The sequence below is a fragment of the Scheffersomyces coipomensis genome, assembly GCF_036884675.1.
Source record: "Scheffersomyces coipomensis strain NRRL Y-17651 chromosome Unknown DFJ63scaffold_3, whole genome shotgun sequence".
Taxonomy (NCBI): Eukaryota; Fungi; Ascomycota; class Pichiomycetes; order Serinales; family Debaryomycetaceae; genus Scheffersomyces; species Scheffersomyces coipomensis.
In genome coordinates, this window is record NW_027042894.1 from 1,721,787 (window position 1) to 1,737,499 (window position 15,713).

The 15,713-nt window shown below is 32.5% G+C and overlaps 7 protein-coding genes across 7 annotated transcripts; 3 read left to right on the forward strand and 4 right to left on the reverse strand. All coding sequences in view use genetic code 12, as the record gives it.

Annotated features, from left to right (window-relative positions):
• Positions 1 to 1,218: 1,218 nt before the first annotated feature.
• DFJ63DRAFT_286591 (uncharacterized protein) lies at positions 1,219 to 2,784 on the reverse strand (the record flags this gene model as incomplete). Its single annotated transcript, XM_064904985.1, has 1 exon — positions 1,219 to 2,784. One exon carries the CDS (start codon positions 2,782 to 2,784, stop codon positions 1,219 to 1,221), a length of 1,566 nt encoding a protein of 521 aa, XP_064762949.1.
• A 199-nt stretch (positions 2,785 to 2,983) lies between these two features.
• DFJ63DRAFT_312932 (uncharacterized protein) lies at positions 2,984 to 4,498 on the reverse strand (the record flags this gene model as incomplete). Its single annotated transcript, XM_064906080.1, has 1 exon — positions 2,984 to 4,498. The coding sequence occupies one exon, from the start codon at positions 4,496 to 4,498 to the stop codon at positions 2,984 to 2,986; it is 1,515 nt and encodes a 504-aa protein (XP_064762950.1).
• Positions 4,499 to 5,587: 1,089 nt separating this feature from the next.
• Positions 5,588 to 7,543, forward strand: DFJ63DRAFT_312933 (uncharacterized protein; the record flags this gene model as incomplete). The annotated part of the gene is made up of 1 exon (XM_064906081.1): positions 5,588 to 7,543. The coding sequence occupies one exon, from the start codon at positions 5,588 to 5,590 to the stop codon at positions 7,541 to 7,543; it is 1,956 nt and encodes a 651-aa protein (XP_064762951.1).
• A 63-nt stretch (positions 7,544 to 7,606) lies between these two features.
• On the reverse strand, positions 7,607 to 9,668 carry DFJ63DRAFT_127338 (uncharacterized protein). Its single transcript, XM_064903371.1, has one exon. The coding sequence runs from the start codon at positions 9,375 to 9,377 to the stop codon at positions 7,671 to 7,673; it is 1,707 nt and encodes a 568-aa protein (XP_064762952.1). The 5' UTR covers positions 9,378 to 9,668; the 3' UTR covers positions 7,607 to 7,670.
• A 291-nt stretch (positions 9,669 to 9,959) lies between these two features.
• PDB1 (pyruvate dehydrogenase (acetyl-transferring) subunit E1 beta) lies at positions 9,960 to 11,111 on the reverse strand (the record flags this gene model as incomplete). The annotated part of the gene is made up of 1 exon (XM_064904981.1): positions 9,960 to 11,111. The coding sequence occupies one exon, from the start codon at positions 11,109 to 11,111 to the stop codon at positions 9,960 to 9,962; it is 1,152 nt and encodes a 383-aa protein (XP_064762953.1).
• A 433-nt stretch (positions 11,112 to 11,544) lies between these two features.
• Positions 11,545 to 13,951, forward strand: DFJ63DRAFT_127336 (uncharacterized protein). Its single transcript, XM_064903370.1, has one exon. The coding sequence runs from the start codon at positions 11,979 to 11,981 to the stop codon at positions 13,506 to 13,508; it is 1,530 nt and encodes a 509-aa protein (XP_064762954.1). The 5' UTR covers positions 11,545 to 11,978; the 3' UTR covers positions 13,509 to 13,951.
• Positions 13,952 to 15,704, forward strand: DFJ63DRAFT_127335 (uncharacterized protein). The gene has a single exon (XM_064903369.1). The coding sequence runs from the start codon at positions 14,396 to 14,398 to the stop codon at positions 15,584 to 15,586; it is 1,191 nt and encodes a 396-aa protein (XP_064762955.1). The 5' UTR covers positions 13,952 to 14,395; the 3' UTR covers positions 15,587 to 15,704.
• Positions 15,705 to 15,713: the final 9 nt, after the last annotated feature.

Below are 15,713 nucleotides of genomic sequence, written 5' to 3' on the forward strand. Positions count from 1 at the left end.
ATTAGTTTCCAAGTATTATCCTTCTGTTACCAATACTTGGAACATAAAAGAGAAGAAGATTTTAATCCTTTGTTCAGCTTTATTGGTAAACAAAGAACAAATCAATCCTACTAATATTCCAGAAATTGAATTAGATGCCATTTATAAACATATTAAGGAGTTAACTAGCGGAGGGATTGAAGTTGAAAAATCCAAGGCAGTACCACAATCACAAGGTTTAATCGTTTCTAATTCTAGAATCGACTTCATCTCTCCAGATTTGGATAACAAATTATTAGTATTTATTAAAGCTTACCTTGGATTAAAAAATATTAACCATAAAAATGAAGTTAAACAGATATTATCAACATATATCGAGTCCAATCTCGTCATGGAATCTGAAGTTGATGAAATCAAATACATCTTTAACTATTATAAAGAATTGGATGATATTCTTATGGCTGGTAATACAAGACAAATAATCAGGGTTGTTAGAGATTTGGTTGATAGAAAATTGGGTATCTCTGATTATATCGGCTTATTAAAGAGAATTGCTCAATTAGATTAATTATGGTTTTGTTCCAAAATATTATTAGCTAATTATATAATTATATAGGATTAATGAGTATAAATAAATATATATATGAAACTTATATTATGTATTTATATATTTTAATCAACCGCAAAGCGACTTGTAATGCTTCTCACTAATCTATTCACACTATTTTTGGCGCATAGTAATGGACTGTAGTGCGACAAGAAAATATTTTCATACAAAATTTGTTAATGTCTTTTTTGTCTCATAGTGACAGACATATAGGGGAATATTAAAAATAACTATTTAACAAGATGCAAACTGAATTACTAAATTCGGTTTGATTTATAAATAATATTCCGGAAAGGTAACATTATGGCATAGAAACGATGTATTATGGTTACTAAGATGAAACTATAAATATAGTAGGAAAGTCGAGCATATTACGTATTTAGGAAGATATAGAAATTACGCAAATAGGAATATTATTTAAAGGAAAAAAATTAGTTAACAGACTAGTTTCAGCTATTTCATCAACTGCGATTGGACTTAAGAAGGTCAGATATAGCATCATCAGGAAAAGGCACCAAAAGTTGGAAAGTAAAGATACTTAAATTAAATGCCAACCAATCAGTCTTGCGAGTAAGAGAAATGCTTCCACTACTAAATATGTAAGATCGAAATAAACGTATATTAAATGTAAATCAATGTGACCATAACCTAATCATTTTATCCTTTCCACCACTAGCTACTCTATTACCGTCAAGACTCCAATCGACAGCATAGACTTCATCGGAATGTCCTGGAAGATCGACACTAAGTTTAAGGGATCTGATGTCCCAAACTTTTAAAGTCGTATCCTTGGAGCAGCTAACCAATAATCTCTCATCGGCAGACCATGCAGTCTGGTAAACAGGAGCCACATGACCCCTGAATGTTCCGACGAAAGATCCATTGTAGCCGCTCCATAACTTGATCGAGTTATCAAACGAGCTTGATGTTACATATCTACCATTAGGTGAAAATGATACATGATTGACTAATTTCTGATGACCTGTCATTCGAGTAATTGGTTTAGAAGACTTTAATGGTTCCCAAAAATACATTGTAAAGTCATCACTAGCAGTTACTAATCTTTCACTTATAGTAGAATTCAATTTGGCCACTTTTTCATATTGATCTTTAGCTTTTTGAATCAATTCATCCATTGATTGCTTTTTAGATGAAGCTTTAGTTGAAGTATGATCGAACCCACCTCTTCTTAACACGTAATCAGTAGATAATGCAAGATGATTCACCCAATGAGCATGACTCTTTAATGTTTGAATACATTTACCATTGGCACTAATATCCCAAGCTTTGATGGTTTTATCATGTGATGCACTATAAATGATATTTGATCCTGACCATTTAGTACATGATACAGAATTAGTATGACCATTCATTGTAAATGAACAATTTCTAGTTGTGGTATCCCAAACTTTAACAGATCCATCTTTTGAACCTGAAGCTAATCTTGGTATTTGTCCAGATTTAACTAAATGTAATGGCTCCCAAGTTAATGATGAAATCCATTTAGTATGACCAACTAATGGATTACCTATTGGTTTACCAGTATCGGCATCCCATAATCTTATAGTATTATCCATTGAACCAGTGGCAATCATTGTACCACAAGGAGAATAAGCCACACATAAAACCCAATTAGAATGACCTGATAAAGTATATAAAGGAGTTTGAGTATTACAATCCCATACTCTTGCTGTTGAATCTCCAGCACCCGAACACATTCTACCGGAATCATTAGGAGCAAATTGACAACATAAAATAGTTGAACCATGACCTGCTATAGCAGCATTAGATCTTGTTATGGCTCTTACTTTGAAAACAGCTCGAGGAGTATAGACCAAGGTTAAGAAATCTTCAGTGGTCTTTATACCTGGTTTTAAAACTGATGAATATAAATTATCTTTAATATCAATTAATTTTTGATCATTATTCTTCTTGTCATCATCAGAAGTATTTAATAAGGAGAAAGTATATGGAACAGGTTCAGCAGTTTCACCATGTAATTGATTCAAAAGTTCTTCTAATTGCTTTTCAGTGATTCCACCTGGAACTCTTATTGATCCACCAATTGATTCCCCAGAATCAGATGCTTGAAATTTGATAAGAACATTAGGCAAATCCTTGGGCACGAGATCCACTTCTCTTACTTGTTGTGCTTCCTTCTTTTGTTTCTTCGAGGGAGGCGGTATAACGGTAGCCATGATATATGTTTATTCTATTTCTATTTCAAATGTAACTTCTAGTTAATAGATGTTTATATATTTCAGTCTCGAGGTGAAAAAAAAAAATTAAATTTTTGGTGATGAGAAGCTCATTGCAATATTATTTTTTTGGTTATATGCAGAATTTTTATCTATGTAAATTTTAAAGGCTGCGAAAATGTATTTATCTATAAATTATCTATATACCATTAATAGGTAATAATACCGATCCAAGGACTTCATTATCTGATTCTTCAACAAACAGGTCATCATCTGGGATGGATGTGGTGTTATTTCCCAAGATTTGGATTTGATTATCGATGGGACTGGTGGATATGGTCAGATTTTGAATATTTGATATATTTGGTGAAGAAGGAATCATTGAACTGGTTCTTATACTTGGGATTCTTGATATTTGAGATGAAGGTAATCTAGATGACGGTGTAGGCGTTGATGTTGATGTTGAAGTTGATCTTAATTTGAATTTCTCGAGTTCAAGTCGATTCTTATCTTTATACTCATCTCCAGTCTTCTTTGATAAATCAATTAATTTGAATGAAACTCCATATGACTCTTCATATTCATCGGAATTATCATCATCCAAATGATAGTAGATATTATCATAATCGAAATGAATAATGGGAGATGATTTATCACCACTATGTATATGAGTAACTTTCACGGCATTCACAAACCGTACATCCAATTGTTTTAATGTGATATGATCCACTTCTGATATATTAGGATGGTTTAAATGGAAATCATCAGTCTTATGATACCAATCCTTATAGAAAACAAGTCTTGCTGTGATGAATGAATCGAACGATTTAGCATTTCGTTTGTGGGTCGTGGTATTACTCATGAATGGCGCAAGTACAAGTCTACCACTACTAGAACCACCACTATTTGAATTGAATGATACATTGGGTAATGGAACACTTTGAGATCGAGTGAATGATTGTGATGATGTAGACAGGAATGAAGTGGAATGATTGTTTGAACTATAATTTTCATATTTTGAATCCAAATGACCTAACAATAGACATATCAGACCCGACCGGAAACATAAAATCGATATTATATTTAATAAACTGAATAGATGAGATTCAAATTTACTTATGGCACTAGTAGTTAATAAATCTGATTGAGATGGAATATCAATTATGGAAGTTTTAGTCCCCACCAGTTCAAATTGGTCTTGATTAGTTAAGACAGTTTCATAAGCTTCAAGATGATTCTTTAAGACATATTCTTCATATATGGCGGATAGTTCATATTTATAGATATCGATAGTTTCATGAAAATCATTGATGATGATAATAGTTGAATCTTTCTTTATATCAGAATCTAATTTTCCTAATGCAAATATTGCCAATAGTTTTGAAAATGTATCACATGTATACCCTATTATCTGACCTTTATCTATCCATTGAGGATCATATTGAGGATGATTAGTGATTAAATGCCAGGGGAACTTCGACAACGTATCGATGATGATAATTCTATGATGATTTGATTTTGAAATATGAGATATTAATAATGATACACAGATAGTATATTGAAAAGAACATCCTGCAGCCGCTTGGAAATCATAAATTTTATTCCTGATACCTAAATGGGAGTTTATGAACGTTTCATCAAGACTCAGTATACCTGTTGTTAGATGATTATATCGAATTTGATTATTTTCAATTTCTAATAATGATTGTCCCATGGTTTAGACGCGTTTGTGTTAGAGTGAACTTATGCTATATCATGAGAAAAATTGATGATACTGGAAATGAATGATACCTTGATGATGGATTAAGGTTGATGGGAAACGAATGAATGATGATATATGATGTGGTTGATATAGATCAATCTGTTAGATGGTTTAACCGTAGTTTAAATTGATTTATGATATTTCAAAAAAAAATGAATCTTTAAAATCTCGTGACTGTATATAACTTATCGGTGTTTGAACATTATTAGTAATATGTAATTATGATGATGGATCATTAATTGTATACTGGTATCATTGTATGAATGTGTAAGTGGAAAGAGATCATCCGTAAGTCCTTGATCAATTCGATTTTCATTCATCAAATACTGCAGAAGAAGAATGTATCTTCTTCCTTATTGTTATCAGTTATTTATAGTAACAAATAGATAAAGACATTTAATCTTCAATTAGTCCATTTAAAAAGCTTATTTCGATATGATCTAATACAATGAATCGTATATCCCTTAGATCATCACCATTGTCATGATCTACAAATAGTACACGTCTGTTATAACCTTCTTTCCAATTTCCATTGAGTCATAATTGACACAAAAGATTCATTCAAAAGAGGGGGAGGAGGAGGAGGGGGATCAGAGAAGTGTGTGTGTGTGTATTTAAGAAAAAGGGGTATAACAAGGAAGGGGAACAACCACAAATTTCAGGGGTGTTATCCCCTCGAGATCGATCTACATCGTACCTAGTTACTCTAATCCTATCCATCCAGATCTACCTATAATATCCACTACATATACTATAATTATTCCTATTAATTAACTAATTTAAAAAGGGAGTGGACAAAATCAAAAAAAAGGTGAGAGAAGGAAACGAAAAAATTCTTTATCAGTTGAGAAGAGAGACAGTTTACGTATCGGGATTTTATCACTTTTAATCATTGAATAGACAACACAGTTCATCCACTTGTTATTTACAAACCTATCCTTTCTAGCCATATCCTTCAGTTTCATCACATATCTTCATCATATCCCTTCATCAACACATAGGTTATGGTCTGTTTGTTTCCCAGTATATAAATCATCCAAAATGATCCCGTTCATGTCAGCGAATTTTATCGCGAACAATGATACATCAACCTTCTCATCATCATTGTTATCATCTTCACTTGCATTTCAAAGTTCTAGTTCATCTTATATCATTAGTAACATCACATTATCACCCAATGAACAAGTCATCAGTTCCATATCGAAAATATCAGGGATCTTATCGTTATCAGTATGGTTATTTGCTCAATTGCCGCAAATCATTGAAAACCATTTAAATGAATCGGTTGAAGGTGTGTCTCTAGCATTCTTATGTTGTTGGATTGGTGGTGATACCACCAATCTTATTGGATGTATCTTAACCAAAGCTTTACCCTTCCAAACTTTATTAGCCACTTATTATTGTTTCATTGATTGTATATTAAGTTTACAATTCTGGTATTACACTAGAATTTATCCAAAACAAAAAATTCATCATAATTTATTACAGAGTCCCAATATGTTAAGACCAGTAGGGTCACGAAAAAGTAATTCAAATTCAAAACATGTACATACTAGAAGAAATCGATTTGAACAAGATATTACTCGATCTCCTATGGAAATTACAAATTCTCATTATAATGTCGTTAAACAAAATAAAGGCAGTTTTATTCAACGAATCTTAGCGGCTTCATTTGTCGGTAGTAGTCTTACTAAACCGGTCAATGGTATGCCCATTCATCAACAACCTACTTCATCAGGATCTAATAAAGTCACGTCTGATTTAGTCATGAGAATAAAACAATTATTTGTCGTCATCGGATCAATTTCCATTCATAAATTCAAATTCTCATCTCTGGATATCGGTCAATTATCAGCCTGGATATGTTCAATCCTTTATTTAAGTTCAAGATCTCCTCAAATTGTTAAGAACTATAAATCAAAATCAACAAAGGGTATATCAGCTTATTTGTTCTTATTCGCCATGTTAGGGAATTTATTCTATACCATATCGATCGTGGCAGATTTATATTTACTTTCATTCCATAGAACTTATTTCGAAGGTGATGGTTCCGAAGATACCAAATTCCATCAAGTTTTAACTGATCAATTACCTTTTATTGTGGGAAGTTCAGGTACAGTCATTTTTGATTGTATTATTTTATTTCAATGTTGGTATTATTTGGAGAATTCCGTATCGAGAAATTCATCAGTCACGCAATATCATGATTCATACGGATATGGATCCTTATACGATGAAGAAGAAACTGACCCTCACCACCACCACCATCACCATCATCATCATAAATCTAAATTAAGATCTCAAAGTCGAAAAAAATCAAAAAGAAGAGTAAGAAAAAATTCATCATCAAATAGAAGTAACTCCCCCGGTCATTTCCAAAAACCAGATTGGTATACTAATACAGAACCTAATTTCCCATCAATCTATGAAACTGCTGCATTTGGTAATGGTTCAAACCATGCCAACAATCAACCCAACACCTCCAATATTCTTAATAATAAAATCCCTAATACCCCTGGTGGAGCAGCTGGTGGAATTTCAGCTCAATCATATGATTATTTAATTCGAACTCCACCTCCTTCCCATTACATAGCCGCATCACAGGGAAGATCCATCACTAATCAACCTAATCAAGATCATCAAAATGGTCTTATATCAACCACTTTAAATGCCATTACGAAATCATTATCGTATAAGAATGAAAATCCATATTGGCATATTATAAAATCACCTCATTCATCAAATTCAGGAAGTTATGATCATGGAGGTGTGCCAGGAGGTGGTAGTGGTGGTATAACTGCATCTTCACCCTTGACTACATCTTTAATCCCATCCATTATAGGGAATTATTCATCTGTGTCCAAGAAAATGTCTCATGATTCAAAAATCCCATTTTCTCCCATTGATTTCTTGACTGATGAATTCCATCGTCCGGTTGAAGGTTCTTATAGTGGTGGTGGAAGCAGTTTCCATTTAAATAATCATAATCACGAATAATCAATAACAATACATACCTTAATTACTTAATAACTATTTATTTCATATTTCTTTTTACAATATAAAAGTTAATTCTAGATTGAATATTCGTTTATTCTATATTTGTAGCCTATGAATTTTATTTTATTTATTTATTGACTCTCCATGCACTATTGGGTAAACTTTGTAAATAAGTTGTCTTCTTCTTAACCCATATTAAGATTATAACACCAAGGATTACACATATGGCATTTGTATAATAATAACCATCTCTTAATACTATCACTTTCCCACCTGCTTTAAGACATTGTTCTTTAACTGTTTCTGAGGTAATTTCAGTAGTTCCTCCTCCACTCAATTCACAATTTGATATGGTTAATTTATCAATAAGATAAAATAAAATTAATCTGGGCCATGTACCTCCATAATTTGATAAAGTATTTAAAGTTGTCATATAAGTTCCTCCAATAGCAGGATCAGCAATTTTAGTATGGAAAGCACAAAGTGAAACAAATTGAATGGTCGACATGAATGAACTTAATAAATGTTGTAAAATAATTAAACAGAAATAAAATGCTCCAACTTTACCATCTTCAGGAAAGAAATAAACCACTAATTGAGCAAAAGCTGCTGCCACTAATCTACCGGCAAATCCAAAAATCCAAGGTCTTAATGGAGCTTTACCTGATGACCATCTACCGGCATAGTAACCAAATATCATTTCAAATGGGAAATCAATTAATACAGTGATAGACAAATCTTCCTTGGATAATCCTTTTTCTAATAATTTCAAATTGGTAGCCGCTTCATTCACTTGAAATCCTAATTTTGAAATCAATAAAATAACCACAAATGTTTGAACATTAGGTAATTGTAATACCTTATACATTGAACTGTAGACATGAATAAGATCAGCATATATGGCTTTATCTTTATTATAAACCAGTTCAAGTTTTACTTTTTCATTAGCTAATTTAGCTTGATTTACCTTAGCTAAATGAGCAGGATCTTCTGGAACGAAATAAAGGAATCCTGTCACTAATAAATACATGAACCCCCAGAATCTGAGATATTGGCCTAATGAAAATAATCCTTCATCGATTGGAGTATCACGTAAATATTTATTAGCAAAATCAGGTGAACTTAAAGCTAAAAAGATAGTGAATGATGAAAAATAACCGGTATTGATACCAATGGTTTGAGCAGTTGAAGCATATGATAAACTATCAGGTGAAAGACAAGTTAAAGCCCAACCATCAACTGCAATATCTTGAGTAGCACAGAAGAATACTAATAAAAAGAAACAAGCAGTTATCATGGGTAGATTCTTTTGAGGATCATTTAAAAGGATATCAATTCCCAGTCCAAGATATATTAAAGTTAATCCTGAAATAGTTTGAATTGGAATAATCCATGATCTTCTTCTTCCAATCTTGGGGAAATAAAACGCATCAACAATAGGTGACCAAATTAATTTTAATGAATATGGATAAGCAGCTAATGAAAAGATACCCACTTGAGAATAGGATAATTTAGACTTTAAAATGAATGGAATTGATCCAAAGGCTAAACCAACAGGAACTCCTTGTAATAAATATAATATCACCAATACGAAGAACGCTGGTCTATCGATAGGTCTTAACACTGAATCTTTAGCGTTTGAATCTGGTGGTGGTTGGTTCAGACTGCTCGGTATGAAGTTGTTCCCCTTTTCCTTTAAATCATGATGGGTCATAGGCAAGAGTCCATCATTGACTTCATCGAATGCAGCATGACTATAGTTTAATTCATTGGTTGTCGATGAATATGGTTCAGCTGATAGGGTCCTTTTATGAATAGAACTATCATGTGACATACTGTACTATTTTTTTCAATTTGTTAGTTTCAACTGACAGCTATCCTTTCAACGATACTTCTCTATATATCACAATACGTTGAATCCCTTATTAGTCGAAGTCAATGGCTGAATTACACTGTAAAGATCGTGTGAAATTTCAACTACTGATTATCGATTTTGATCCTTCAAAAAAACACGACTACGCAAAAAAAAAAAAAATATACCAGACAGGGCCACCACAAATGTGTAAGGTGGGGGAGCAACTACAACTACAATTAACTACAACAATCAAGGATTACAAATGTTTTTTTAAACTTATTATTGAACGGAGTGTGTGTATATATATACAATTTAAATATATAATAATAATGAAAATCTCTAATAAATTAGGGCCTTGGATTCATGAAATCATTATAATTTAGAAGTTATTATTATGTTTTGAATTGCTCGAAATGGATAAAAGATTTTTGTGATTTTGATTAATGAAAATCTATGGATTAATTTAAATGCACAGGGATGGATGGATGGATGGATGGATGAATATGATAATGATAAAGGGTAAATGTTTGATAGAATGCTAAAGATAATAGGTTAAGTTATTTATAAACCTAAGACTTTTCTAGCAGCTCTAACCACAGTTGGTTCATCTGGGAAAGCAAAATCTTCTAATTCTTGAGCATATGGAGTTGGAACTTCACAACCAGTGACTCTTTCAACTGGAGCATCTAAGTAATCGAAAGCTTCAGATTCCATAATTTGAGCAACAATTTCAGAACCAACACCGAAAGCTGGGAAACCAGCTTCAGCAGTAACTAAATGACCAGTTTTTTTAACTGATTCAACAATGGTTGGAACATCTAATGGTTTAATAGATCTTAAATTGATAACTTCAGCTTTAACACCATATTGTTTTTCTAAAGTAGCAGCAGCTTCAACACAGAATTTAACAGTTCTTGAATGAGCAACTAAAGTAATATCAGTACCTTCAATTTCAACTTTAGCTTTACCAATTGGTAAAACAAAATCAGATGATAAAGCTTCTTCAGAGATTTCAAAAGTTTCACCATAAGCAATTTCATTTTCTAAGAAAACAACTGGATTTGGATCTCTAATAGCAGCTTTAATTAAACCTTTATAATCTTCAGCAGAATATGGAGAAACAACTTTCAAACCTGGAATTGAACCATACCAAGCAGCATAACATTGAGAATGTTGAGCACCGACACCAGCAGCAGCCCCATTTGGACCACGGAAAGTAATATTACATGGTTGTTTACCACCAGACATATAATAAGTTTTAGCAGCAGAATTAACAATTTGATCAATGGCTTGCATAGCGAAATTAAAAGTCATAAATTCCAAAACTGGTTTTAAACCATGTAAAGCAGCACCAACAGCTAAACCGGTGAAACCCATTTCAGTAATTGGAGTATCAATAACTCTTCTTTCACCAAATCTATCTAATAAACCTCTGGAAACTTTATAAGCACCATTATATTGAGCAACTTCTTCACCCATTAAAAACACATCATCATCACGGTCCAATTCTTCAGCAAGACCGGCGTTCAAGGCATCTCTGACAGTAATGGTTTTCTTTTCAGCAGTAGAAGAGGCAGCACGAGCACCATCCATCATTCTTAAAGCTTGGAATTGACCTGATTGTCTCAAGGTTCTAGTGACAGCATTGTTGTTTCTTAAAGCTGAGGCGGCTAATTGAGCAGTCTTAGCGACAGATGATAACTTTGGTGCCATATTGAATTAGATTAGATATAGGAAGACAGAGTTAAATACACTTAATTAGAATTGACCGTCAGTTTTCTGATATCAGATTTTTTTTAGTTTTGAATCTATTTTTTTTTTCCTTTCCCTTTGGCTCCCTTCAAGTTTGGAGGCTGCCATACAAAAACGGCAAACGGACAGATGAGGACCGTCTTGAACAAACATTCGGAAATATTTGTCCATAATACAGGTTACAGTTGCTCATTTACATTTTAACTTTTATTTGCATGTTAAATCGATCTTATTACAGTTTATACCTGTTGACCCGGAACAATTAGGCTTTTAACTTTTTGTTAAAAAAAATTTGGGCAACGCGGTAATTTACGGATAATACGTTCAACAATTTTTTTTGGATGGGAATGGAAATTGTTGCAAAAGTGGATATATATATATGTGGAAGTTTTTATGGGTATGTGGTTTTTCCACCCCTCCTTTGGCAACCTATCGTAACCAAATAAGTTCACCCCTCCTCTGGTAAACACAAGTGTTATGATGATTCATAGTCTCGGGTGTTGGGAGGTAATCCCTTTCCAAGAACTCAACCAAACATCTGTTGTGTTTAGAACGACCGGAGCTGTCGCGTGACTTGTGCGATGTTCTGGCCCGGAACTAGCTTGAAATTGTACGTGCAGATCACGAGCGTGTTAAAAGTCATTTCAAATGTGCGATAGAACAAAAAATATAACTCATATCCTTCGATTAACCCCTCCTTTTCTAAATTTTAAATGGGCCAATGGTATAAATATAGTTTCTAATCTTCAATTTTTCCATTAAACATCCTTTTTAATTTCAAATTGAAAAACATACGTCTTCAATTGTCAGTAAATATTAATAATCATCATGCTTAAAACTATTATAAGATCAAGACCTTATAATGGTCTTCGTATAACATCATCGATATCAAGAAATGTTAACCTTACTAGATTCAATTCAACTAATCAAGCTAATTTTCATAGATATGATTCAGCTGGATCTGATGATGCGTCAGATGCGGCTGATGCTGCAGCTACAGTATTAGCTGATTTAAGAGATATCCAAAGACTGCCCAATAAAGCTACTTGGGTTGATGCCTTAAATGAACGTGAAAAACAATTAAAAGAAGGTAAGATTCTTGATAGTTATAGTTACGTCAATCCAAAAACTACTGAAATAGGTGATAAAACAAGAGCTGATTCATTCACTTATTTAACCCTCCCATTCAAAGAAGATAAATGGTTATGTGATGCTTATATTAATGCTTATGGAAGATTAAGAGCAGGTCAATTGTTTCAAGATTTAGATGCTTTAGCCGGTAGAATTGCTTACAGACATTGTTCACCTGCTGAACCAGTTAATGTTACTGCTAGTGTGGATAGAATTTATATGGTTAAGAAAGTTGATGAAATTAATCATTATAATTTCGTTTTAGCTGGATCGGTGACTTGGACAGGTAGATCATCAATGGAAATTACAGTTAGAGGTTATGCTTTTGAAGATTCTATACCTGAAAATATAACTGAAGCTTCCTTACCAAAAGAAAATATCTTCTTAACTGCTAATTTCACTTTTGTCGCTCGTAATCCTTTAACTCATAAATCATTTGCCATTAATAGATTATTACCAGTTCAAGAACAAGAATGGTTAGATTATAGAAGAGCTGAATCTCATAATGCTAAAAAGAAACTTGCAGGAAAGAAATCATCTGAAGTTGAACCAACTGATGAAGAAAATAGATTAATTTATGATATGTGGAGATCATCTAAAAGTTTTGTTGGTACCGAAAGACCTAAAGGTGTTAGTTTCATGAAAGATACTTCAATTTCATCCACCATTTTCATGCAACCACAATATAGAAATAGACACTCCTACATGATATTCGGCGGTTATTTATTACGCCAGTCATTCGAGTTGGCCTACTGTTGTGCAGCTGGTTTTTCATCAAGTGGTCCTAGATTTGTATCATTAGATTCAACTACATTCAAAGCTCCAGTTCCAGTAGGTTCGGTCTGTTCTATGGAAGCCACTGTTAGTTATACTGAACATATTCATGATGGTCCTGAAGATGTTGATGCTGATTCTCCTTTTAATTTTAGATTACCTGCTACCAATAAAATTTCTAAAAATGCTGATGCTTTTCTTTCGGAACAAGGTACATTGATCCAAGTTAAAGTAGATACTTCAATTAAAGATATTGATTCTGGTATAGATAAAGAATCAGGTACATTTATTTATTCATTCTTTGTTCCTAAAGATTCTTATGGAGGTAAAAAGCCAGGTTATAGTGCTGTTATTCCCCAAACTTACTCAGAAATGATGACTTATGTGGCAGGTAGAAGAAGAGCTCAAGATACTGCTTATTATGTCGAAACTTTACCAAAGCTTGAACAATAGATCTCATGCAATCTATAATTATTATTTATTTTCTTTAATTAAAACTGGCCTAATTAATAATATTATCAATTTATATTTATGTTTAAGAATTTGTGTTATTCTTGAGAGATACTAACTGTAATACAAACAATTATCATTGCAGCTTAGTTTGTGTAGTCATCTATTAGGCTCTATATATATAGAATGTATCGAGATACCTATTAATCCATTTAAAATGAAGATTTATTGATATTAAAGGACGCTTTTTACATCTTTCATTAAAAGGTAGCCAGAATTTTGGAGTTACTATATCTCTTATGTTTCTACATAAATGATCTAAACTAGTGCTTGTAACGATCTTGACCATTTACTACAATCTATAACTTTATAGATGGATTGGTTAAAGTTTGTCTTGGATCTTACCTTCTTAGGATTGGTAGTAGTTATTAAGGGATCTGTGATCTACAACTAAAAATTGATCAATTGAATTTTCTTGAACAAAACACGACAATTCAAAAATAATTGTAAACGACTGATAAAAAATAGATTATACGAAGGAGAGAGAAGAAGGATCTAAAATCGGGGAACGGCTTTCGCACCTTCTTAAGACAAAACCTAAATCCATTTTGGGAAATGTTTTGCGTCGACTAAATAGGAAATAATATATAAAAAAGTAAGGAAATAACAATAATACTGTCTTCGTATAATTATTTTATGCTTCAGATAAATAAAAGATAATTGAAGTTACCCTAGAAAAAGTATGGAAATAATATACAACATTCTTTTTATATAATTCTTAATATGCTGTATACTTTTTTTATACTTGTTATGCTCTATTCACACTTAGTATAAATAGAGGATAATTCATAACATTTTTAAGATTTTATTACACTAGTAACATAAGCATAATGAACGAAGAAAACTTACCCTCTGGAAAAAACTCTGCTGAACTTGCAAAAGCTCATTCTAGTCAAGACCCTCAGAAGGCAGACCAAAGCCTTCAACCTGAAAATCTTAAAGACATTTCAGATTTGGTTCTTCTTGTTGATACAACCTCAAACGATGAGTTAGAAAGTCTTTTGATTCCTGATATTGCAACGGTGGGACAAGTGTTATATCACAATAATGCTTTGACTTATGAAGATTCCTTGAAATGTTTCTTTGATAATGCTCACAAATTTAACAACCCATTGAATATTACTTTAAAATTTAAACTTGGACTTCAAGATGATGGAAGTTCTATGAATGATTTATTATTGAAGGCAAATGGTATCAAATCAAAGGGTAATTTCAAATTTAAAATCCATATCTTTAAAGTTGTAACTCATCAAACACCCGATAGTTTCAAAATGCCTCCATTGGAACTTTTCAAAGATTTGAATTGTATTAGCTTCAGATTTGATACTGATCTTATTCCACGAGTTCCATTTAAATCAAGAACAGAACAAGCTATTGCTTATCACAAGAACGTTGACCATCATATACCAATCTCAATTTCTTGGTTAGGAGAAGATCTTGAAGAATTACACTTGGGCCAAAAAGTTAGATTGTTGGGTAAAAGTTATGTGGATCTTGTATTTCCAAAGTTGGTTAATGTTGGTTTTGAATGTTACGATCTTGTTAGTAGTCATAATTTTTCACTGTTCTTATTAAAAAACAAACGAAAGGACAAGCAGAAGAACTTAATTTTACGAGACTTTCAATCGGGACCCCTTTTCGTCAAAACTTTCTTATATTTTAACAATGTTTTTCTTGTAGGGTTTGAAAACCCCTTGGATACTGCTCATATGGTCGGTTTGTTATGGCTGGCTAAAGAAATACACCTCTATGGAACAGCAATAGAGTATTATTTTGATTGGGCAAAAACGGATGAATTACCTGTCACTACTAAAACAATCTACTATCTGTGTAATGCAGAATGGCCTTCAGAAATTGCCCAAGATTCACTTGAAAAATTAAGAGAGATATCTAAGTTATATCTGATTGATCTAATTGAAGTTCCTTTCTTACCCGAACATCAAACTGCTTCGAAGAATAATCAACTTCGTTTTCATCTTTTGAATTATACTAAAATTGTTGATTTTGATGATGTAGAATAAAAAGTATTCACTCATTGAATAAATACATATTGAAATATATATTGAACTTTTTAGATTATAGCTTCTTAATCCAATCTAATTGTGGTTTTCGATTACACCTATTGCACCAAAAAATTATTTAACTAAC